The sequence below is a fragment of the Apium graveolens genome, chromosome 7 (assembly GCF_009905375.1).
Source record: "Apium graveolens cultivar Ventura chromosome 7, ASM990537v1, whole genome shotgun sequence".
In the NCBI taxonomy this organism is placed as follows: Eukaryota; Viridiplantae; Streptophyta; class Magnoliopsida; order Apiales; family Apiaceae; genus Apium; species Apium graveolens.
This window is the reverse complement of record NC_133653.1, coordinates 116320980-116347386: the sequence shown is the minus strand read 5'-3', so window position 1 is coordinate 116347386 and position 26407 is coordinate 116320980. Positions and strand designations below refer to the sequence as shown.

The following is a 26407-nucleotide window of genomic DNA, read 5'->3' as shown; positions in this document are numbered from 1 at the left end:
GCATATCCAACAAAAATTCCTTCATCTGCTTTAGCATCAATCTTCCCATGTTTGTCAATTTGATTCCTCAAGATAAAACATTTGCAGCCAAAGACATGAATAAAATTTAGGGTTGGTTTCTTGTTCTTGAACAATTGGTAGGGTGTCATACACTTTGCTTGATTAATCAAGGAAATATTCTGAGTGTAACAGGCAGTATTCACAGCTTCAGCCCAAAAATATGTTGGTAACTTTGATTCTTCAAGCATTGTCCTTACAGCTGATTTGTTCTTTCTTTCCACTACTCCATTTTTTTGTGGAGTTCTTGCTACAGAAAACTCATGCATTATCCCATTCTCTTCACAAAATGATTTCATCACAGAATTCTTGAACTTAATTCCATTATCACTTCTGATTCTTCTTACCTTGAAATCAGGATGATTGTTGACTTGCCTTATGTAATTGATGATGATTTCACTAGCTTCATCTTTGGACTTAAGAAAATATATCCAAGAGAACTTTGAGAAATCATCTACAATTACTAGACAAAATATTTTCCTTGAAATGGACAACACAATGACTAGTCCAAATAAATTCATGTGTAGCAATTGCAAAGGTTCTTCAATTGTTGAATCAAGCTTCTTTCTGAATGATACTTTAATCTGCTTTCCCTTTTGGCAGGCATCACACAATCCATCCTTAGAAAACTCCACTTGAGGAATGCCTATAACCAGTTCTTTCTTGAAAAGTTCATTCATGGTCTTGAAGTTTAGATGGGATAGCTTCTTATGCCATAGCCAACTTTCATCTTGACTTGCTTTACTGAGAAGACAAGTGATAGATTCTGCATTAGATGAGTTGAAGTTAACTAGATACACATTTCCTTTTCTCACTCCAGTGAGAACCACTTTGTTGCTTCTTTTATTTGTCACAACACAGGCTTCTAAATTGAAGTTTACTGAATTGCCCTTATCACAAAGCTGGCTGATACTCAACAAGTTGTGCTTGAGACCATCCACTAGGGCAACCTCTTCAATGATGACATTGTCTTTTGAAATTAAGACATATCCCACAGTATAACCCTTGCTGTCATCTCCAAAAGTAACACTTGGGTCAGCTCTCTCCTTGAACTCTGTGAGCAGGGTAGAATCTCCAGTCATATGCCTTGAACAACCACTATCCAGGTACCAAAGATTCTTTCTATTTCCCTGCACACATTAAAACCAAATCAAGTTGATTTTGGTACCCAAGTTTCCTTGGGTCCTACCTTGTTAGCTTTCTTCTTTGGTTTCTTAGGTTTGATCCCATTTGACTTGGGAATTTCCGATTCATCCTTAGTCATTTGAGTTGGACCTTTGAAACCAGTCATATGAACATAACTATCATGCACATTTTGATTAACAGGAAAAGGCATGCTGTTTGCAAACATATTATTCCAGTAAGGCATGCTAAATGGCATTTGTGGCATACTAAATGCAGGATAATAAGGATTAGATGCAAATGGCATATTAGCACATTGTGCATTCATATTCTGAGCAAACATAACATTCATAGGCATAGAAGGCATGACATACATGTTGGGAAAAGAAGAGGGTACAGATATAGGAGTAGGCATGGCAAGTTTGTAATTAACAGACAAATGATTAACACTACCACACTTAACACAGATTTTTCTTGGAGCATACTTATCAGGTGTGTAGTTGTTATGTTTGTGAATCCCTACTTTCCCATTTCTATTATTTTTCTTTTTAGTTTCTGTTTTAACCTCAATCTTTTCTAATCTGCCATTCAATTGCTTGAAGGATAGATGACTAACATTAACTTTCTTCTCCTTCTTCACTTGACTTTATTCTCCTGAAATAAAGTTTTTGGAAACTGATCCATATTTTTCATTGAACTTGGCAAGCTTAGCTTTGCTCACTGGTTTGCTAATGGTGACAGATGTGGCTCTTTGTCAATCGACGGATAATCCTTTTGATTATCTGACGGATGATTCTCATCATCTGTCGAGTTCACATCTGTTAGCAATCCTTCAACCAAATTGGATTCCAGCTTCTCCTTACTCTTTTTCCAGGATGCATCACAGAAGGACTCAATACCTTGAACTTTAGTGATTTGAGCATGGACATCTCTGGATGATTTCCATGCTTTAATCACTTCTTGTTCTCGTTCAAGCTGCTTTTTTAAAATCTCTTCAGTTAATTCATCCTTAACAATCTTACACTCAATTCTCAATTTTTCAAATTCAATAAACTGAGACTCTAGCACATTATTCCTCTCACTTAAAAACAAATTATTTTCTTTAATTTTAGCATTTTCCTTAGTGAGAGACTTAAGTGTAACACACAAGTGATATGATTCTTTAGACATGTCATTGATTGCATCATTACACTCAGCTTTAGATAAATGAGTTAGGTTAGTGGTGATTACCTGATTACTAGAAGAACTTATTTTTGTTTTATCAGACTTGGCCATCAGGGCTAGATTGACAAAGCTTACATCCTCATCTTCATCCAATCCATCAGCTGCCCAGTCATTTTCCTGTGTAATGAAAGCCCTTTCCTTTTGCTTGAGCAACTCAAAATATTTCTATTTGTAATCAACAGGCTCAAACTTCTTTTTACTGGAATCTAACTTTCTACATTCACTGGCAAAATGCCCTGCCAAGCCACATTTGAAACATTTAAATTTGGATTTATCCACCATGTTTCTACTTGGCTTGGCTGCTCCAAAGTTCTTTTTGAACTTGAGCTTGGAAAATCTTCTGGAAAGGAATGCTAAATGCTCATCAATATCATCCATGTCATCTTGGCTCAAATGATCTTCATTTTCAACTACCAGCCCCTTGCCCTTGTTCTCACAGACCTTTGAAGTAGACTCAACAGCTTCTACCTTCATCTCTTTCTCTTTCTCTAACTCAGCAACCAGTGCTATGGACCCTCATTTCTTCCTTCCTTTCTCCATCCTCTCATCTTGCTCTATTTCAAGCTCATAAGTCTTCAGGATGCCATACAGTCTCTCCAAGGTAAACTTCTTATAATCCTGAGAATTTCTCAATGAGACTGTCATTGGTTTTCACTCCTTTGGAAGAGATCTAAGGAACTTGAGGTTAGAGTCTTTTATCTGATAGACTCTTCCATGCAACTTCAGAGCATTTAGTAGTTTTTGAAATCTATTAAAAATATCAGTAAGAGACTCACTATCTTCACAATGGAAGCGCTCATATTGCTGAATTAGCAGCTGCATCTTATTCTCCCTTACTTGCTCAGTACCATCACAAATAATCTAGATTGCGTCCCAAGCCTCTTTGGCTATTTTGCATTTAATGATGTTATCAAACATATCACCATCAACTCCATTGAATAATATATTCATGGCCTTCTTGTCTTTCCTGACTTACTCAATATCAGGATCTGACCATTCATGCCTAGGCTTGGGAATAGATGGTTCATCGCCTGTTGTAGCTCTCATTGGTACATGAGGACCTCTCTCTATGCAATCCACATAGGCCTCGTCTTGAGAAAAAAGATGTAGATGCATTTTCACCTTCCAGTGGTGATAATTGTCTTTGTCCAGAAAAAGAATTTTAACTCCAACATCCTTCTTGTTCATCTTGTTGTTTGTTGTGATCTTTACACTCTTTGTACTTCAAGAGCTCGCTTTAATACCAATTTTTATTCCCTAACAATACAACAAGAATTACAAAAGGGGGGTTGAATGTAATTCTGGCTTCTTTTTGAGATTTATAAAAATGTTCTAACTCAATATATATCTAAGTGTTTGATTTGCAAAGTGCGGAATAAAATATTAAGTAAATCAAACACAAAGTAATAAAAACTCAAGTCTTTAAAACTTTCTGGTGGATTTGAAAGTATCCACCAGTTATATATATATATATATATATATATATATATATATATGTATCGATTTGAGAACTCTGTGAAGCTTAAATTGGCTCACAGCTGCTTTACAAGTTGAGCAAACAAACTACAAAGAAATTCTTGACAAGTACAGCCTTTTCTATTTCTCTTCTAAATGTATTTGCTTAGTTGAGTTTGTTCTACTAGCTACACTTGGTTTATATATCACCAAGTTTACATGATAATAAGACAAGATAGTAAAACAAAACTTATCAAGTCTAACTCCATACTTCTTCATTACTCTATTCTAGCATCTTTGAATATCTTCGTAATAGCATGGAAATGGTAATGCTTCTTTGATCTTAATTTCCTGCTAAACAGGATGCCATATTCCTTTTGCAAACACCCAACGCATGTGACTGTGTTGTCACTGTCAATAGATATTTGAATTGATCATCCGTCGGGTACATGCTTGTTATCCGTCGGGTAGCTTGTTGATCATCCGTCGGGTAGCTTTGTTGATCATCCGTCGGGTAGCTATTTGACACTTGACTCCATTTCATTTATGCAGAATTACAAGACATCTCATATATACAATTAATCAACCTATTCTGCATATCTACTAGTAGTCAAACATGACTCATATGCTACTACAGAATCTATACAAAGTTGTTTGCAGAAATGTGCTACAATACTTATTTTTACATAAGCTACTCACTCGATGGATGTCAAATCATCATCCGTCGAGACTCAATTTGATCATCCATCGAGTGCTACAAAATTCACTAAGTTAAATCTACTTAAGTGTTTTGTATGGTTTATCATCAAGTTCACAACATATTCCTAACAGTTGTCCATCTTCCTCTCTCACTAGCATTGTGCTGATTGAATATCTTTACACTGCCAAATACAGAATCAAAGATTCCCCCTCCAATGGTTTTGACAACATGGGCGGGTTCCCCAGTTGGTTCTTGATCTTTCTGAAAGCCTCCTCACATTCTGGCATCCCCACGAAATCTTTTCCCGCTACCTTGATTGCCTTGAAAAATTCCTTATATCTGTCGGATGATTTGGACACAAATCGATTCAATGCAGCAATCCATCCAATTAAGCTTTGCACTTGCTTGACACTTGTGGGAGACTTCATGTCTAGTAAAGCCTGAATTTTGGCGGGGTTGGCCTCAATCCCCCTGTGATTGACAATGAATCCAAGGAACTTACCCAATTCCATACCAAACACACATTTTTATGGGTTTAACTTCATGCGAAACCTCCTTAGATAGTTGAACATCTCCATTAGTTGCTTAACATGGTCGTTTGCCTCCTTGGACTTAACCAGCATGTCATCTACATATACCTCCATGGTCCTTCCAATCTGATTTCTGAACATCATGTTCACCAACCGCTGGTAGGTCGCGCTCGCATTGATCAATCCGAATGGCATCCCTATGTAGCAATATAACCCCCTATCAGTGATGAAGGACGCATGCTCCTGATCAGGGCCGTACATTAGAATTTGATTATAAACGGATTACGCATCCATGAAGCTTAATAAGGCATGCCCTGCTGTTACATCAACCAACTGATCAATTCTTGGGAGCGGAAAACTATCATTCGGGCAAGCTTTGTTAAGATCGATGAAATCTACACACATCCTCCACTTCCCATTTAGTTTTTTCACAAGCACCAGATTTGCGAGCCACTCGGGGTAGAAAGATTCCTTGATTAGCCCAACTTTCAATAGTCGATCTACTTCTTCCTTTAATGCTATAGCCCTTTCTTCGCTCACCGAGTGACACTTTTGTCGTATACCCGTGTAGTTAGGAAAGATGTTCAAACGATGACACATTACTCCCGGGTCAATCCCAACCATGTCTGAATGACTCCATGCAGAGACATCGAGATTCTTTATCAAAAACGGGTGAGTTTTCCTCTCATCTCATCACTTAACTGAGATCCCACCTTCAATATCTTTCTCTAAACATCCTTATCGATAGGGATTGATATCGTGTCCTCATCTAGCCCTATTTTCTCAGCAGGCATAATGATCCTAGGATCCCGATCGTAATCAAAGTCCCGGGGGTCTTCCACCTCCATTCTTGTACTTGAGGGTGCGCCCTTATAGGTAGGAGCATCCACCTCAGGACAAGGCATAGTTTCACACATTGTAGTTGAAGAGGTCGCGTCCTTCTTTAGAGGAGCATCAACCTCATGCACATGTTCACTCTCCAAGGGCGCGTCCTTTTTTCGAGGAACATCCGCCTTAGGGTCAATTTTCAAACTTTTAAAGGATTCACTTCCCCCTTCTAATTTTTCTCCATTAACTTCCCTTTGCACAACATCCCCTTCATCATTCACCATTACTTCTTCCATACTGTGAATTCTCGAAACATTCCCCAACACCAAAGCAGAGGTATCTGTCATACGAGGTTCTTCTTCCTCCGGGTCTTCCCAAAAATAGTGGGCGTGAACTTCTCCATTTGTCTTTACTTGGATATATATCGTATCCTCTTCAGGGTGGCCTTTTCCTTCATACCTTCTCATGCGAAATTCTTTAACAGACTCGTGGTAATAGTCACGTGATTCGTATTGTGATCCCCTTAGTCTGCCTACTCCGTTAGGCGTAGGGAACTTTATCATTAAGTGATGTATCGAGGTTATCACTCTGAAGGCTCGTAACCAAGGTTTTCCCAGCAACACATTGTACACGGATTCTTGATCCAACACTTTAAATTCTATCATTTGAGTAATAGACAGAGCTCCTTCCTCAAGCGTGACAGGAAGTCTAATTGAACCCATAACCCTCAATATTTCTCCGATAAAACCATAGACATGCGCATCTTCAAAATTCATATCACTGTTTGGGAAACCTAATTTTTTGTACGCGCAATAGTACTAGATGTTCGTAGAGCTCCCGTTGTCTAGGAAGACCCGATGCACGTTTATTATCCCAATAAGCATAGGTATCACCAACGCATCATTATGAGGATGATGCACCCATCTTGACTCTATTTTCCTGAAAGTAATATCAGTAGACTCCCCTTTAAATATTTTTGGTGGTCTGTCCTCTAAGCTATGAATGTTGGTCAGTGGCTGATGTCACGCTTCTCTTACGTTCCTCTTTAACGCCCGATTACTATCACCAACAAATGGATACCCCCCAAAAATTGCTCTAATACTTCCAACTCTTTGGAACTTGACATCTGCTGGCTTTTCATAACATCTGCTTATGAGGGATGCCTTTCATTTTTCCCCTTGTTGTTGTTTCCTTTGCGTCGCTTCACCTTGTCAATCCACTCTCCCAAATACCCAGCCTTGATCAACTCTTCAATTTCATCTTTTCGGTGACGACATTTGTGGGTATCGTGACCGGTAGACTCATGGTATTCACAATATTTCTTCTTATCTCTACTTTTCCATGAGGTCAAACGTTCCGGCTTCTTGAAGACTCCCCTATCCTTGTTCACCTCAAAGATGTGATCAATGGATGCCACCAAATGAGTATAGTTGTTCACTCTTTTTTCATAATTTGACAGTGGACTTCCCTCTCTTTGTATGCTCATGGCATTTACCCTATTAGGACTTCGAGCATTCCATTGGTACTCTGGACACGCAGACCTATCTCTCCTCTTCGCTCACCCCTTTGAGTTGTTTATGTTATCATTCTTTCTAGTCTCAACGAGCGACTGCTCGATCGCCTTGAAAGATTCGACTGTGGCTGTGATATATTACCATCATGATCGCGTCTCGGGGCCTCCTCATTATTTTGCAACCTTTCTTAAATTCGGATGCCGTCTCCACCACGAGGACGTGTCCGCGATCCATTACATGTGGCACTATGTGAGGCTATAGGAACAACGATGGGAGCTTCTTTAGTTGAGGGCACGTCATCATGCCTTCCTTGATATAGCGCCCATCTCTGTAAATATTTTATCCTTCACCGGCCATTCCTTCCAAATCTTCCACGTGGAGGAGCATGCTCGTGTTTGCGGTGTCGCACCCTACCATCCCTTGGGTATGCAGGGGGCACATACGTTGTATCACGGGGCCATTCCAATAGCAACATCCTCAGATCATTATCCCCCAACCTTATGTCAAGTATTTTCTTCAGGGTTGAGAAATCTCTTCTTTATTAATCCTGGTTCTGGATATTCTCCGCACGACGACGCTCGTCCATCGTGCGCCCAGACCTATGCGGATGCGGGACAACCCGATTGTCGATACGAGGCCTCTCTCTCCCATCACTGTCGTAATATCCGGGAAAATTATGTGAATATTTTGTGTTAAATAAATAAATGTAATGTGTTTTATGGGTTTAAAATGATTATTGCCATGATATTACGTGTTATAGTTGTTAGTTGGGGCCCCGCAAGGACCAGAAAACTTTTAGATTAATTAATAGGTGTTTAAACTGTATTTATATGAATCGATCTGCAATATGGACGCGTGTTAATTAGCATCTTTTTCGAGGTACTCGTTTTATCTCGTTTTATGTGCGTTTGAATGTATTTTATGTATTTTCGGGATTTTCTTTTAATTTAGGTATCGTTTCAATTTCTTAAAAATCAACGTACCGGGACCCCACCGGGACGTCAAAGCCCACAAAATTTATTTTTTTATTTTTATAAAATTATTCACATTTCAAATACCCATTATTTTTGCATTTTTGAATTATTAGCAATTTTTGGGGAATTTTGATATAAATTTTATATTTTATTACTTTTAAAATTATTCCCCATAATTATTATTTTTTGTCCTAATTATTTTAATTAAGAGATAAAAACATCCTTAATTAATTTTGGGGGTATAATTTCTGATTAATATAAATAGCGGATTATAATTATTTTATTATATTTTATTATCAAAATTTTCTAAAAATATTACAAAAAATTAGAAAAACAGAATTTGGGGGTGTTCTTGAGCTGGGGAATCAAATTCCAATTTGGAAGTGAGTTTGAACTCCAAATCGTAGGTATGAGTAATCAAAATGATTGGGTTTTAATTATCTACCTGTTTCAATCATCAAAAACAGTTCAGGAGTGGTAAATTTAATTTCGGTTTTTAGGGTTCTCGATCGATTTTGGGGTTTTTAATTTGTGATGTTTTTTGATGTTTTTAATGATTTTAATAGTTTCACCATGTTCTGTAGAATCGATTCATATGATAATTCTGTTCGTTCTATTGCTAGTTTGCTTAATCGAGTTTTTAAATTTTATGTTATTTTTATTTTTGATTTTTATGAATCATAGAAATTGTGGGTGTTGATGATGATTGTGTGTATATATTGTACGCATTCATGGTTGTGTTTTGATATATAAAGAATTCGATTTGGTTAAGGAATGACTGGGATCGGGTTTTTGTCGGAAACCTCCGAGTTCTCGCTGGTTTTAATGGCAACTCGGCCGACGATTGATTTCCCGGACTCGTCGCCACCAGTTGAGACTGCAATTTTCCTGTAGGAGTAGTTTGGAATCGATTAGGATAGAAATCAGGGTCAACCTGGACGTTGCGCGTTGATTGGGGGTTCACCAAAGGTAGGGGGACGCCGCTGGAATCTGGGTTCGTCCAGAAACTGGCCGGCTTCAACCCGACCTGGGAACTGTTCCTCCTTGACCCATTTTCAGAAAGAAATACGACCCGGGTTTAATCCCCATGTCTAGTTCTCCCTTTTCTAAAAACCTGCTTCCACAAAATTTTGTTTGAAAATTTATTTAAAAATCCTTTTTTGTTTTAAAAAATTCATTTTTTGATTTAATTTTATTTTCAAAAATTCTTTTTATTTATTTAGTTAATTATTTTAAATAATTAGCTAAATTAATTTAAATTATAAAAATTATTTTCATTTATTATTTTCAAAAATAAAAATTTAATTTAATTATTTATAATTTATTTTAAGTAATTATTTATAAATTTATTTAATTCAATTAATCAATTAATTTATTTATAAATAGTTAAATAAAATGTAAATTATTGATAATTTATCAAATAATTCCTAAAACTCGTACAGACTCAGAAAAACATTTTGCTTCCAATAAAAATACTTTCGAGACCTAAGTTCTTTTGCATTGAAAGGTCGTTTGATTTGTGAATCATTCTGAGTTAGTATCTGACCGATAAATAATGTTATTGACTCGATTTCGATTCTAAACGTACTGAGACCTATATTTTGACAATGCGACTTATGTGTTACATAAATTATATAATTACGTGTTACGTGATATGCATGCTATCTGTTTACAGTTTTAAATGCCATGATTAATTACAAACGATCGGGTAGACGTCAAGACGTACGTCAATTGAGTTTGATTCTGTTAATTAAGACAGTCCTTTTGTTTATAGAATCAGGTAGCATGGAGCTTAGTCAAGTGTTAGACGAAGTTGATAGCCAGCAATTATAATACAAGGTTATAGTGAGAAGTTATCAAGCATACCAGGCAAGTTTTCTGTACTATTCTAATTTCAGAATAGTTTATCACTCTACTTCTCAGATTATTAATTATATCATGCAAGTATTCCTAAACTTTCTTGTAGTATAATTACAAGTATCCTTACCTTAACTTAACATTCAAGTGATATTCATTTTGAACTCTATTATGCAAGTATTTCTTCCCTATTCTAAGTTCAGAATAGTTAAACGTTTTATATTTCGCTAAAAAATACTCTATACAGTGGAACGTTTAGTTGAGATTAGTGAATAACTAATTGTTCTAGTTATTTCATCAACAGTTGTAGAGATAACTCTGGACCATGATAAATGGGGAGTTATGTTGTTAAGGATGTCGTTTGATTTGACTCTTTTGATTGAAAATTGTTTTTATAGATTTGATGGTTGCGTAAGAGGCCGTGGCGGCGATTAGTGTGAGTTATGTATTATACAGGATATAATACCTTGCTAGGCCAATATGTGCTTTGGGTACCCTTTGTTTAGTTGGTTATGCTTCGGCATACCGGTGTTGCTCCGCAGCTGATCACCGACAACAACACACCGTCGTTTGAGGATTTGAATCCAAAATAAAAGATATATAAAATATTGTTTATTATCAAAACTTAAATCAATTTTTGATACTGCTCAGGTATTGTTGTTTGGTTTTGTTCTCCAGATATATTGTTATTGTTGTCTTAAATTATAAGATATATACTGCTTGCTGAGCACTTCTTTCGCTCATACTTATTTATTATTCCGATCTTTTAGCTAGACCAGAGCATGCCTGAGATGCAGGTTTAATCAGGAGTTGAGTGCTTGTAAATAGCTTGGTGTATTTTCCAGGTAGACTGTATGGGACGCTTGACTAGTCTAGAGGTTTGTAATAAAATTTGAATAAGTTGTAAAACTAAATAGACTAATGGCTTGTAATAACATTTGGTTTGTTTTAGTGCCTGTTTTATACTATAATCTGTGATCGATCCATTTGCATGCAAGGGGTCATATTTTTAATTTATTCTGTTGTATCTATTATATTATGGTTTATCGGTTAGTGACTCCCAAATCTAGACCCCGAATTTGGAGGTCGTCACAGGTTGCTATCGGAGCTACAGTTATGGTCACTGAAAAGGCTTAGGGTTATCTTAAGTAAGTCATAGGAAGATCATATAAGATAAGCGCGTATAGTTTAACTCTTATAGAGTTAAGTTTAGGTTATTGGGCTGGTTTATAGTCAAGTTGTCTAGGTTTCCTATTTTGCGTTCAGCATTAGGATTTTATGCCATTGCTTTGCTAATTATTGGTTCCCGGGGATAGTGGAAAGTAATGAAAGAGATTGGAAGGTTGTGTTGCAACCCTATCCACCATTTGTTGGTTTATTTGAGATTTTGAGTAAGAGTTGAACGGTTTGGATAATTTTTCGGTAATTTTCTTTGTGTTATTATTCTTTGAGATAGTAAGCAGGATTATGTGATAATCATGTCGTATGTGTTAATATGGTAGCAAGTTTATAATATTTTGGAAAAAAGATAATGCGTGAGAATTTCGATATGCTACATATTTGACACCATGCTTGAAATATTATTATATACGTTGCTTGTTTTCTTACCAGAATAATAGCACCAAAGAAAAGAAATAATTCAGGAGAGGATCGTACCGAGAGTCGTACTGATCCAGCGATTGTTCAGATGTTGGGATTGATGCAGAAACAGGTGTTGCATCTCACATAGCAACAACAACAGCAACAGCAACAGCAGCAGTAACAGTAATAGCAACAACCAGTAGCACCACCTGCGGTGACTTTTAAGCAATTTCAAGCTGTGAAACCACCTGATTTTAAGGGAAGTGCTGACCCCGTGGAAGCCAATGCATGGCTTAAAGAAATTGAGAAAGCTTTTAACTTAGTTGGAGCTGGAGCTGACCAGAAGAGCAAGTTTGCACGTGACTTTCTGAAGGGTGAGGTAAACTATTGGTGGGAATCTACACGAGCGTTGGAAGGAGGTGAGTTTGTAACTTGGGAAAGGTTTACAGAGGTGTTTCTGGAGAAGTATTTTCCGAGGTATATGAAGAATCAAATGGAGATCAAGTTTTTGAATCTGACACAGGGTGATCTTACTGTAGCGGAATATGAGTCCAAGTTTACTGAATTAGCGAGGTTTGTGCCATATCAGGTTGATACAAATGAAAAGAAAGCAAGAAGGTTTGAACATGGATTAAAATTTTGGATTCAGAATAGAGTGGCCATGTTTGAGTTAACTTCATATGTGGTAGTGGTTCAGAAAGAAATGGTGAATCAAAATAGAAGCGACACGTCTCAGAGAGAAAGGGACGGGAAGAAAAGAAAATAGAAACCTCGGGAGGAGGTCAGCATCAAGGTAATTTCTAGGGCCGTTTCAACAAAAGCTCAGAGTTTCAAGGTAATAAGAGTGTGGGATTTAGAAGACCACAATCAGGAAATGGAGGACATGGCAACCGTTTTCAGAATTCAGATCAGCAGAGGTCCAATCGTCCACCAATGTCAAATTGCAAGTTTTGTGGCAGGAGGCACTTTAGGATATGTAAGGCTAATGTGTTGTGTTTTAAGTGCAATCAGAAGGGGCACTATATTAATGAGTGTCAGAATCAGATTCTAGTTCAAAAGTCAGGGACTGTGTGTTTTAAATGTGAAAAGATGGGGCATATTTCCAGGGACTTCCAGGCAACAGATCCAGTAGCTAATATGGCAAGGATTGAAGGACCATCAACAAAGAACCAACCAAAGGCCATGATATTCAACATGACTATGAAAGATGTTGTTCAGAGTTCAGACGTGGTTGTAGGTACGCTTCCAGTCAACTCTGTAGATGCTAAAGTTTTAATTGATTCTGGAGCTACAAGGTTATTTATTTCTAAATATTTTGTCGATAAACTGCATTGTGAAGTTGAATTGTTATAACCAGCGTTAATGATAGAATTAGCTAATAAGAACCAAGTTCATGTCGATCGAGTGTGCCCAAGGTGTGACATTGAGATAGCGGGACATCATTTGTATGCCAACTTGATATCTTTTAAGTTGGGAGAATTTGATGTTATCCTGGGAATGGATTGGTTGTCAGAGAATAATGCTCATATTGATTGTAAGAATAGAAAAGTAAGGCTTCAGACATTGGATAGTAAGAAAAAGGTGATATTTAGAGGAAGTAAGCAGGAAAAGAAGTTCTAAAGATAGCACAAGCGAAGAAGTTATTGCGTCAGAATTGCGAGGCATATTTGGCCCATGTGATATACATCAGCAAAGAAGTTCCCATACTGGAAGCAATTCCAGTTATCAATGAGTTTCCAGATGTCTTTCCAGATGATCTTCCAGGATTACCTCCCGACAGAGAAATTGAGTTTACGATTGATCTAGCACCTAGAACAGAACCAGTCTCTAAAGCTCCGTATCGAATGGCACCAGTGGAGATGAAGGAGTTGGCAACTCAGTTGAAAGATCTTTTAGAAAAAGGAGTTATAAGACCGAGTGTATCTCTGTGGGGCGCACCAGTGTTGTTTGTCAAGAAGAAGGATGGAAGTATGCGGCTATGTATTGATTATCGAGAATTAAATAAGCTGACCATTAAGAACAGGTATCCGTTGCCAAGGATTGATGATTTGTTCGACCAACTGAACGGCGCTGTATGGTTTTCTAAGATTGATTTAAGATCGGGATATCATTAACTGGAGATTAAGCCAGAAGACATTTTGAAGACAATATTCAGAACCAGATACGGACATTATGAGTCCTTGGTGATGGCATTTGGATTAACCAACGCACCAGCAGCTTTGATGGAACTAATGAATCGAGTATTTAAGAAGTATTTGGATAAATTTATGATTGTGTTCACAGATGACATTCTGATCTATTCTAAGACGGAAGAAGAGCATGTAGAGCATTTGCGAATAGTTCTAGAGGCATTGAGACAGGAGAAATTATACGCAAAGTTTTCCAATTGCGAATTTTGGTTAAAAGAAGTACGATTTCTTGGGCACATAATTAGCAACAAAGGAGTGGAAGTGGATCCGTCAAAGATTGAAGCTATAATTAACTGGGAGAGACAAAAAATACAAACAGAAGTAAGAAGTTTCATGAGATTGGGAGGTTACTACAGAAGGTTTGTGCAAGATTTTGCGAAGATAGCTACGCCTTTGACAAAGCTCACCAGAAAGAATCATAAATTTGAATGGAACGAGAGGTGCGATGAGAGTTTCCAAGAATTAAAAAACAGACTAGTATCTTCTCTAGTGCTAGTCCTACCAGATGATCAAGGAAACTTTGTGATCTACAGTGACGCATCGTATAAAGGATTAAGATGTGTTTTAATACAGCATAATAAAGTGATAGCCTACACTTCAAGACAACTAAAACCACATGAAGAGAAATATCCAACTCATGATCTTGAATTGGCAGCTATAGTATTTGCATTAAAGACATGGAGGCATTATCTTTATGGAGAGAAATGTGAGATCTACATAGATTATAAGAGTTTAAAGTATATCTTCACCCAGAAGGAATTGAACATGAGGCAGAGAAGATGGATCGAATTGATCAAGGACTATGACTGTACTATTAACTATCATCCAGGAAAAGTAAATATGGTGGCAGACGCTCTGATCAGAAAAGAAAGATTAAACATGATCACTTCATCTAAGGAATTGGTCAAGGAATTTGAGAAGCTTGAAATAGAGGTCAGTATTTCAGGTATGTTTGCAAATATGTTGTATACAAAGTCTTTTCAACCCGAATTGTTGGAGAAGATAAGAAGATGTCAGGAAAACGTAATGAGCCATGAACAAAAAGAGTTGACAGGGGAAGAAAAAGGGTGTCAAAAGGATGATAAAGGAATCCTAAGGTTTTCTTCTAAAATATGGGTACCTAACGTGGCCGAGCTGAAAGATAAAATTCTTTGAGACACTCACAACTCTAGATATTCAATTCATCCCGGGAGTACGAAGATGTGCCGAGACTTAAGAGAAAGCTTTTGGTGGCCGAATATGAAGAAAGAAATTGCTGAATGGGTGAGTAAGTGTTATATTTTCCAGTGAGTCAAAGCAGAACATCAAAGGCCTAGTGGACTGTTACAACCATTGGACATTCTAGAATGGAAGTGGGAACATCTTGCGATGGATTTTGTAGTTGGATTATCGAGGACCATGGCAGATCATGAGGCTATTTGGGTTATTATTGACAAATTGACGAAGTCAGGGCATTTCCTGCCTATCAACGAAAGATTAAATTGGTTCAGCTATACTTGATGGAAATTGTAGTTCGATATGGAGTTCCAGTATACATAGTTTCAGATAGAGATCCTCGATTTAATTCAAGATTTTGGAGAAGTTTTCAAGATTGTCTCGGAACGAAGCTGAATATGAGTATCGCGTATCATCCGCAGACAGATGGTCAAAGTGAAAGGATAATTCAGACTATTGAAGACATGTTAAGGGTATGTGCACTAGATTTTGAAGGAAGTTGGGACGAACATTTGCCGTTGGTTGAATTCTCCTACAACAACAATTATCATGCTAGTATTGGACTGCCGCCATATGAAGCTTTGTACGGCAGAAGATGCAGATCTCCAATATATTGGGATGAAGTTGGTGAGAGAAAGATTTTGGGTCCAGAACTGATCCAGCAGACAAACGAGAAAGTAGAACTCAATCGAAAAAGATTAGTGGCATCTCAAGATCGTCAACACAAATATGTTGATCCTTCCAGAAAGGATGTGGAATTTGAAGTTAGTGAAGCAGTGCTACTAAAGATTTCACCTTGGAAAGGTTTATCCATATTTGGGAAGAAATGAAAGCTGAGTTCGCGTTATGTTGGCCCTTTTGAGATTTTGATACATGTGGGAAAGGTCGCTTACGAGCTAGCCTTACCACCACACATGCAGCATATCCACAATGTGTTCCATTTGTCAATGTTGAAGCGTTATTTGCCTGATTCCAATCATGTGATAGAATATGAACCAATCGAGATTTAGCCAGATTTGTCCTTTGTAGAGCGACCAGTGCAAATTTTAGATGGCAAGAAAGAGTGCTTAGGAATAAGTCTGTATCTTTATTACGAGTCTTGTGGAGGAATCCAAGGTTGAAGAGTCGACTTGGGAATTGGATAGCGAAATGCGAGCCAAGTATCCTCACTTGTTTTCCTAGGCTGATTCTGAGGATAGAATCCTGTTAAGAGGGAAGGATGTAATATCCGGGAAAATTATGTGAATATTTTATGTTAAATAAATAAATTTAATGTCTTTTATGGGTTTAAAATGATTATTTCCATGATATTACATGTAATAGTTGTTATATGTGGCCCCGTAAGGACCATAAAATTTTTCGATTAATTAATAGGTGTTTAAGCTGCATTTATATGAATCGATCTGCAATCTGGACACGTGTTTATCAACATCTTTATCGAGGTACTCGTTTTATCTCGTTTTATGTGCGTTTGAATGTATTTTATGTGTTTTCGAGATTTTTTGTTAATTTATGTATCGTTTCAATTTCTAAAAAATCAATGGACCGGGACCCCACCGGGACGTCAAATCCCACAAAATTCATGTTTTTATTTTTATAAAATTATTCACATTTCAAATACCCATTATTTTTGCATATTTGAATTATTCTCATTTTTGGGAATTTTGATATAAATTTTATATTTTATTGCTTTTAAAATTATTCCCCATAATTATTATTTTTGGGCCTAGTTATTTTAATTAAGGGATAAAAATACCCTTAATTAATTTTGGGGGTATAATTTCTGATTAATATAAATAGCGGATTATAATTATTTTATTTTCTTTTATTATCAAAATTTTCTTAAAATATTACAAAAAAATAGAAAAACAGAATTTGGGGGTGTTCTTGAGCTGGGGAATCAAATTCCAATTTGGAAGTGATTTTGAACTCCAAATCGTAGGTATGAGTAATCAAAATGATTGGATTTTAATTATCTACATGTTTCAATCATCAAAAACAGTTCAGGAGTGGTAAATTTAAATTCAGTTTTTTTAGGGTTCTTGATCAAATATGGGGTTTTAATTTGTGATGTTTTTGGATGTTTTTAATGATTTTAATAGCTTCACCATGTTTTGTAGAATCGATTCATATGATTATTATGTTCGTTCTATTGCTAGTTTGCTTAATCGAGTTTTTAAGTTTTATGTTGTTTTTATTTTTGATTTTTACGAATCATAGAAGCTGTGGATGTTGATGATGATTGTGTGTATAGATTGTACGCGTTCATGGCTGTGTTTTGATATATAAAGGATTTGATTTGGTTAAGGAATGACTGGGATCGGGTTTTTACTGGAAACATCCGAGTTCTCGCCGGTTTTAATGGCAACTCGACTGACGATTGATTTCCGGACTCGTCCCCGCCAGTTGAGACTGTAATTGACCTGTAGGAGTAGTTTGGAATTGATTAGGATATAAATCAGGGTCAACCTGGACGTTGCGGGTTGATTGGGGGTTCGCCGGAGGTACGGGGACGCCGCAGGAATCTGGATTCGTCTAGAAAATGGTCGGCTTCAACCCGACTCGGGAACTATTCCTCCTTGACCCGTTTTCAGAAAGAAATACGACCCGGGTTTAATCCCCCTGTTCCAGTTCTCCCTTTTCTTAAAACATGTTTCCACAAAATTTTGTTTTAAAATTTATTTAAAAATTTCTTTTTGTTTTCCAAAATTCTTTTTATTTTATTTTATTTTCTTTTCAGTTTTTTTATTTAATTAATTATTTAAATAATTAAATAAATTAATTTAAATTCTAAAAAATATTTTCTTTTATTAATTTCAAAAATCAAAATTTAAATTAATTATTTATAATATTTTTTAAGTAATTATTTATAAATTTAATTAATTGATTAATTCAATTAGTCAATTAATTTTATTTATAAATACTTAAATAAAATGTAAATTATTTATAATTAATTCAAATAATTCCTAAAAAATTAATTTTAAGCACTTTTAAAATTAATATTTAGGTATTTAAGAATCAATTAATATTATTATTAATTGATTTATTTCCATTTATTTTTATTTTATCTGTAATAAATAAACCGTTCGTTCGTTTAATACGAAACGAACACATACAGACTCAGAAAAACATTCCACTTCCAATAAAAATACTTTCGAGACCTAAGTTCTTTTGCATTGAAAGGTCGTTTGATTTGTGAATCATTATGAGTTAGTATTTGACCGATAAATACTGTTATTGACCCGATTTCGATTTTAAACGTACAGAGACCTATATTTTGACAATGCGACTTATATGTTACACAAATTATGTGATTACGTGTTATACAAATAACATGATTATGTGCTACCTGATATGCATGCTATTGGTTTACAGTTTTAAATGCCATGATTAGTTACAAACGATCGGGTAGACGTCAAGACGTATAGTTACGTCAATTGAGTTTAGATCTGTTAATTAAAACAGTCCATTTGTTTATAGAATCAAGTAGTAAGGAACGTAGTCAAGTGTTAGACGAAGTTGATAGCCAGCAGTTACAAGATAAGGTTATAGTGAAAAGTTATCAAGCATACCAGGCAAGTTTTCTATATTATTCTAATTTCAGAATAGTTTATCACTCTACTTCTGAGATTGTTAATTATATCATGCAAGTATTCCTGAACTTTCTTGTAGTATAATTGCAAGTATCCTTACCTTCACCTAACATTCAAGTGATATTCAATTTGAACTCTATTATGCAAGTATTTCTTCCCTATTCTAAGTTTAGAATAGTTAAACATTTTATATTTCACTAAAAATTACTCTATACAGTGGAACGTTTAGTTGAGATTAGTGAATAACTAATTGTTCTAGTTATTTCGCCATCAATTGTTGAGATAACTCTGGACCACGAAAAATGGGGAGTTATGTTTTTAAGAATGTTGTTTGATTTGACTCCTTTGATTGAAAATTGTTTTAATGGATGGATGGTTGCATAAGAGGCCGTGGCGGCGGTCCAGTGTGAGCTATGTATTATACAAGATATAATACCTTGCTAGGCCGATATGTGCCTTGGATACCCTTTGTTTAGTTGGATATGCTTCGGCATACCGGTGTTGCTCCGCGACTGATCACTGGCGGTAACACACCATCGTTCGAGGATTTCAATCCAAAACAAAAGATATATAAAAGTGTTGTTTATTATCAAAACTTATATCAGTTTTTGATACTGCTCAGGTATTGTTGTTTGGTTTTGTTCTTCAGATATAATGTTGTTGTTGTCTTAAATCATAAGATATATACTGCTTGTTGAACACTTCTTTCGCTCATACTTGATTATTATTCTAATCTTTCAGCTAGACCAGAGCAGGCCCGAGATCCAGGTTTAATCAGGAGTTAAGTGATTGTAAATAGCTTGGTGTATTTTCCAGGTAGACTATTTGGGACGCTTGACTAGTCTAGAGGTTTGTATTAAAATTTGAATAAGTTGTAAAACTAAATAAACTTATGGCTTGTAATAAATTTTTGGTTTGTTTTAGTGCATATTTCATACTATAACCTGTGATCGATCCAGTTGCATGCAAGGGGTCATATTTATTATTTTATTCTGCCGTATCTATTATATTATGGTTTATCGGTCAGTGACTCCCAAATCTAGACCCCGGATTTGGTGGGCGTCACAACTGTCCTCATCGATAAGCTCCATAATAGGCTCGACATCATCTGAGTATTCCAAGCGCCGCGGAGTAATTCGAAGGATTCCTCCATTAGCTTGGCCGCGAACATCCTGAGTGTCTTCTTCGACCACGGGAGCTTTCCCCACAGTGTCTTCTTCCCACATCTAGAGCTCGTGGAGGATCTGTTATGTTTCTGGGTACGTAGGGTTCATGCCGAGTATAGCCTCCCTCGTCATCTCCTTTAGATCTGCTATCACTTCCATCGTAAGAACTTTCATCACGATTGTAAGACGTCTTTTCCTCCTAAGATTATGATCTTGATCAGCACCCCTCCTTCTAGTGCCAATTTATTGACGGAGTAATCTGGTAATAACAAAGTAAGAGGTTTCTCGCCGAAATTTAGATCTGTGACGGTAGTTCTTTGCCTGAAAATCAAGCGATGTGTGGTGTTTGTGTGATAATTGGTGGCTCCTTATCAGCTCTCAACTTCTTACCCCTCTCAACGTGCCTACGTACCATTTATATAGGGATCAAGCCTGATGTAGTTCTTGGGGAACAAAGAATCTAATGGGCTTAGACTTCTTATCCCTAGGCCCGGTAGAAGTCCTTCCAGAATCCATCTTCCGCTAGCTTTAGGAATGTCCAACTATGAGGCCCAACCGCGAAGTCACAATGCTCGCTCGTAATTGTGGGACTTCACGGATAGTGCATCTCCCTGCGCAAGGATAACACTTCGCTACAATTATTTCCCTTGATTTACGAACGCAGGTCTAGCCACGGTTCATCCCAAATGCCGGACACATCCCTGTCCCCCGAATGACTGTAACCCACCAGATAGCAGGACAGGTGATCCCAAGCTCTTAGGTGAAAAGTGCAGGATGACTCTAAATGAATAAAAGAATAGAGTTCCAAGAGCACACACCAAAGTTAATCCCGCATCCCCAACGAGGATACCCGTTGAATACAGGAGAAGACCTTCAATCATCAGGTATACCCCTGGAGGCCTTCAAGTTTTGCACGGACTTCCCCCTCCTTGACCGTCTCAGGGAGGGAATTCTTCAAAGAGTACCGGTAACAAATAGGTTAATAATAATATCTCCCATTGCTTTTTTTCATGCTTGCCTTGCCCTGATCTTGTTCCAAATCCTCCAACAGGGCGCGTCCTGTTCTATGGGCGCGTCCATACAATATTACATGAGATATCCATATGAAGCACTCCAACTACTAAGGACGCGTCCACAATCTCAAGGCGCGTCCTTTGTCTCTCTCTTGCAGCCTAACACCTAATTCCCATTCATTTGCCCTAATTTGACTCCAATTGACCCATCACTGATCCGAAATGATTTAATGCCAAATTTTGGTTATAACAGTAGCTTCTTTTACGTATTCTTGAAAGATTAAGTTTGCATCCGATTGTATCGAATTTGTAAAATCATTTTTTATAAAAAAAGTTTAAAAATAATATTTATTTTTACAAATAAATATTTTTAAAAAATCATATATTTTAAAAAAAGTTTGAGAAACTTATTCTTCAAACAAATTTACTACCATGTGCCCATGGGGACGTGCGAAAACTCATAAATTAGGGTCATTTTAATTGGTTTCTTTTTTAATAGTGGTGAAATCCTGCACAAAAACCAAACTTCACCAATATAAATGGCCCATGTTTATGATTTTGGGTGTTTAATTTGTGCTTAGAGCACATGATAGAAAAATAGTTTTTCGGAAAATCTCAGATTTGCGATACCGCCCTGTAAAAATTAAAAACAAAGTAAGGCACAAATCACTGGGGGTATAATTCTATATCTAACAAAACGGATCTCCTCTCTTCCTATTTTTACTCTTCAGACCCCCCCTCTCTCTCTCGCCCGCTATCATCGGAGGTATGTTTATCTATTTTCAATGCATTTTCCGATCGTTATTACCATACACATATATGTATACACAATCTTACCATTTGACCCCTTTTGCCCATATTTTTATTTAACCGGTATTTAGATTTATATACAAACAAACAAGAAACTATAATTAGGGTTCTTGATTTTTGGCTTACCCCATTTTAGATCTGCCTTTATGTACCCTTTTTACTGTTTTGACTGTAATGTGACGGGCCTGTAAAATTTTGAGAAAATATAGGAAACAAGATTGGGCCTTTTACTCTTTAATGTCTGTTGACTAATTTTCTTGATTTGAGTTGAAGTCATTTTGAACCCATTTATAAAATGGGTTTAATTTAGTTTGTTTTGTGGGTTCAAGAAGAAAGAAACTTATCTAGTTAAACAAAGATATATTTAAAAATGGTGTTTTATTATAGTCCCTTGTCATTTTCTTGATTGGTTTTGAAGTATAAAGTTGTGTTTTGTGTAATTGCAGAATTAGGTGTTAGTGTTTGAGAATGTATGTTGGCTTGTGTTTCTATTTACTCTTGAATGTCTGTTGACTATTTTTTTTGATAGTTTGAATGAAATTGAGTAATGTCTAGTTTGACATATAGTTAAAGAATGGGTTTTACGTATAGTCCCTATTCATTTCTTCATTAGTTTTACGTATTACACATTTTTTTTTTTTGTGTGATTGAAGACTTAGTTGTTGGTGCTTAAGAGTGTGTTTTGGGTTATTGTAATTTTATGTATGGAAATGCATGTGTATATATGGAAATGACAGGATGGTGCTGATTTACTGTGTAATTTTATTGTAATTTTATGTATGGAAATGCATGTGCTAATTTTATGTATTGTTATAAGATCTGTCAGGGTTGTGAGGTTTTACTTTGATGGATGGTGTTGGAGGTGAGGGTGCCTCAGCTGCGGCACCTCTTAATCAGTGGAGACGTGATGTGTGGAAGCTCTTCCAGTATTATTTGGACAAGTCTACACCACACACGGTTTATAGATGGGTTGGGACTGCCGTTTTAGCATTTCTCTATGCGCTGCGCTGTTATTATGTTCAGGGGTTCTACGTTGTCAGTTATGGTCTTGGGATCTATTTGCTGAACTTGTTAATTGGGTTTCTGTCACCTCTTGTTGATCCAGAACTGGAACCTTCGAACGGGCCTATGCTGCCGACAAAAGGTTCTGATGAGTTCAAGCCTTTTATTCGCCGTCTTCCAGAGTTTAAGTTCTGGTGATTGACTTATACTCCCTATCTCCTTTTGTTGTTAAACTGATATGTACTGTTAAGTGACAGAATAATTTTTGTTGTTGGTATTACTTTTCTTTGATATGCTTTAATTGCTACATTTCTATGGGGTTTTGTCTCTCTCTACTTATTTGCTATTTATTTTGGCTTTTTGACAAACTTATTTCTAATTCTCAATCAAAATTGTTTCGGTGACAATGCTCTGTTTAAAGAGCTAATGTTATCTTTTTTGTGTTTTTGTTACATTAGATGGTTTAAGTGATTGGTTGCATAGAGAGCTACTGCCTATTAATGTACCCCTCTGCTTAGGATCAAACTAAACGAGGATAGGTTAGTCACGATGGTAGAGGAACTAAAAAGTGACTCTATTGATAACGAACGAAAGTACATGTGGGTATGTGCGTTGCGGTCATGTTGGAATTCGAATGAGTAGGTGGTGTCTTGTTTTGTTGAGTTATTTTAGTTAATTGATGGATTGGTGGTCAAGTCGTTTACATCGAACATCTCATCTCTCTCTAATTAATTCCGGAACTGATGCTTAAAACTGGTTTTTGGTTATTTGGTTATTTGGAATCTTTTCTAATCTTGTTCGCATAATATACAGTTATTATTTACTAAGTACCTAAAACTTAAGATAAGCCTACCCTGTACAACTACAAAATATACATAATATGCTCTCAATAATTTCAGTCTTTTACTTGGTAAATTGGTCTGTGTATGTCTGCTCCTTCATAGACTTGAGCAATGTGAGTGCTATGGCAATCATGAGTCGCCTGGAAGGCTTGAAAAGGTTTACAGTGATGAAGTGATGCACACATGTAACTAAGCAAAGAGACCTGGCAGATATATTCCCTTTCATAGAGGGTCTGCGCCCTGCAGTATATATATTGTATACATACAAGGCTGATTAAAGCAATTACAATGGTTATCATTCAGCTATGGGTATCTTATTTAGTTATTTTTATATGGAAACATGTCTACATAATTGCACATAGATACCAACTTTGTACCCTGTAAACACTCGTCTTGCAACCTCTTAATCCATCATATTAATTAGTTGGTGTTGATTTCCTGTGTGTTCTCTCTTTTCCTGTTTAGGTATGCTATAACAAAAGCATTGTGTGTGGCATTTGTTATGACCTTCTTTTCGATGTTTGATGTACCCGTCTTTTGGCCTATATTGCTATTTTACTGGCTGGTGCTGTTTCTCCTGACAATGAAGCGCCAAATTATGCACATGATAAAATACAAATATGTCCCTTTTAACATCGGGAAGCAGGTGAGAAATATGATTTCTTAACATGGTTCTTCAGTGTTAACATTATTCAAAGTAAATCTAGCGCATCCTGTACAATATCCCCCTCATTGTGATTTGGTTTGTTGCCTTTCCTTTTATCAGAAGTACAAGGGGAAGAAGCCTTCAGGAGGAAGTGGGGGTAGCACTTCCAGAGGAGATTGAATCTGTGCTATGCTGGTTGATAGCCTAGGCCTAGTAGGAGGACGATGCGAAGATATAGCAAGTAAACTGTTATGGCATTCTATCATGATGTACAACTGTATTTAGATTTTATGAAATTTGAAGAAGGATCCTATAAACATGTATTTCAACTTGTCCAATTTCCAAGTAGTCTTACAGGATTATATCTACTATATTGGTTATGAAATTGATATTTTTTTTTAATTCCGGGTTGGCTCAACGAAATTGATAAAAATAATGGATGTATATCCAAATACGTTGTTTCGAGATTCTGGGAACAATAAATTTTTTTATGTACTTAATAGAGTTTTATGCTTTGAAACTCAAATCCTTCATGTAATTAGAATGGATGTAAGCTTCCGATTCTCTTCTCATTAATCGTCTCAAAAACTTAAAATGATCGAAGCGTAGAATGACTAACCCGGACTTCTCTTCTCATTAATTGTCTCAAAAACTTAAAATGATCGCAGAATGACTAACCCGGACTAATGTATAATGACTCTTTTGCGAAATTTGGATGTAATATAATGGATGTATATACCTACAAATTTGTATAATTTTTTGTATGACTTTGATTTCGTGTCTGTATTTATGTTGGAGTTATAGAATTTGGAAATTTCAAGTACTTATAAACTTGTTTCTTACGATAATATTTATTTGCCAAACCTATAAATTTTCAATCACTAATTTTGTTATTATTAAATATTAAACCAAGAAGCTGAAAAGTATTGTTAATCAAAAGTTATCATTTTCGTCCTTTTTCTCATGTACTTAATTATGATTCATTTTTAATTGATTAAATAAAAAGAAGTTACTTTGTTGTGAGTCTGAGCTGGGCTGTTGACACCCTCAAGAGACAAAATGTATTGTTTAATAAGTTAAGGCGACCCCTATTCATTTTGAAGAAGGCCCAACCCCCCTAGTTAGATATGACATGTTACTTACCTAATTTTGGAGAGAAATTAAAATACGAAAAAATAATAAATCCGGAGATTAATGTTTATTAGGACTGTTAATATGTAGGCATGGTATTTTAGTCTTTTCAGTTCTCTTTTACTCGACATTTTCTAATAAAAATCTATCCTGGGAAGATATGGCCAAGAAAAATTCAAACTAAAAGACCATAAGAAATTTTCTAATAAACATTTTATTGATTTCTATTTTTTTTTGGGATTTCCATCCAATTCTATGTATTTTAAAACTTATTCAAAATACTAAAAAGATTAATAATATAAAAATTAATTACACCCACTTACATTCATTACTTCTACTATACTAATTTTGTTGGGAAATATGGGTAGTAGTCACACGTTGTCAAGTCAATTTCAGCCAAAATTTGAGTGGACGAATGTTGCATGCGCGCAACGAGTGACACTTGGAATGGGTTCTCCTTCGAGAGAGCTTTCCGAGTCATTTTGAATCACTCAAAATACTCAAAATGACTAAGAGATGGATGAGATATGATCATCCAAAGTTAACCTCTTAGTAGCGGAAATTTGTGGAAGAATAGAAAGTCCCACATTGAATTTGCAAAGGAGCATACATAACTTTATATAGCAAAACACTTATGTAGTATTCAAATGTGTTGCTTATGTATTGCTCCAACACCTACGTGCGAGCGAAGAGGGGTCGTAAATCTTGGGTTTTAGAGGGACAATCCGAGGCTTGCGAAACCTTCGAGCTTGCCCGCGTGTGCGACGTGCGGACACGAATGTAGAAAAAAAATTGGCCCGAATAATTACGAACTAATTTTGCTAAATTTAATTTTTCACTGGCTTTGGGCTTTAAAAATTTTAATTCGTTTTGACTACGTACTATGTATTATTATAATTGATTTGATATGATAATAATCAGATTCAATTACTGATTTGATTTATTAACCGATTGATTT

The 26407-nt window shown here is 36.2% G+C and overlaps 2 protein-coding genes across 3 annotated transcripts; one reads left to right on the top strand and one right to left on the bottom strand.

Moving 5' to 3' along the window:
* Positions 1-4734: 4734 nt before the first annotated feature.
* On the bottom strand, positions 4735-5712 carry LOC141673987 (uncharacterized). Its single transcript, XM_074480713.1, has 2 exons — positions 5375-5712; positions 4735-5029 (listed from the first exon to the last, which is right to left on the bottom strand). The coding sequence occupies exons 1-2, from the start codon at positions 5710-5712 to the stop codon at positions 4735-4737; spliced, it is 633 nt and encodes a 210-aa protein (XP_074336814.1).
* A 15866-nt stretch (positions 5713-21578) lies between these two features.
* On the top strand, positions 21579-24741 carry LOC141671996 (protein RER1A-like). Of its 2 annotated transcripts, none has more exons than XM_074478474.1 (4): positions 21579-21784; positions 22655-23024; positions 24138-24318; positions 24439-24741. In XM_074478474.1, exons 2-4 carry the CDS (start codon positions 22675-22677, stop codon positions 24496-24498), a joined length of 591 nt encoding a protein of 196 aa, XP_074334575.1. In that variant the 5' UTR covers positions 21579-21784; positions 22655-22674; the 3' UTR covers positions 24499-24741. The 2 variants fall into 2 exon arrangements, with proteins under 2 accessions (XP_074334575.1, XP_074334574.1); XM_074478473.1 differs by having other exon boundaries at positions 21580-21784; positions 22646-23024.
* The last annotated feature ends 1666 nt before the right edge of the window (positions 24742-26407 follow it).

Bases quoted from the DNA above. Each gene is read 5' to 3' on its own strand.
- LOC141671996 (XM_074478474.1), top strand. From the start codon at position 22,675: ATGGATGGTGTTGGAGGTGAGGGTGCCTCAGCTGCGGCACCTCTTAAT. The intron at 23,025-24,137 runs GTGATTGACTTA...TTTCCTGTTTAG, and splicing joins CTTCCAGAGTTTAAGTTCTG to GTATGCTATAACAAAAGCAT. The intron at 24,319-24,438 runs GTGAGAAATATG...TCCTTTTATCAG, and splicing joins CTTTTAACATCGGGAAGCAG to AAGTACAAGGGGAAGAAGCC.
- LOC141673987 (XM_074480713.1), bottom strand. From the start codon at position 5,712: ATGGTTGGGATTGACCCGGGAGTAATGTGTCATCGTTTGAACATCTTT. The intron at 5,030-5,374 runs GTAATCCGTTTA...TGTCAATCACAG, and splicing joins TTATTAAGCTTCATGGATGC to GGGGATTGAGGCCAACCCCG.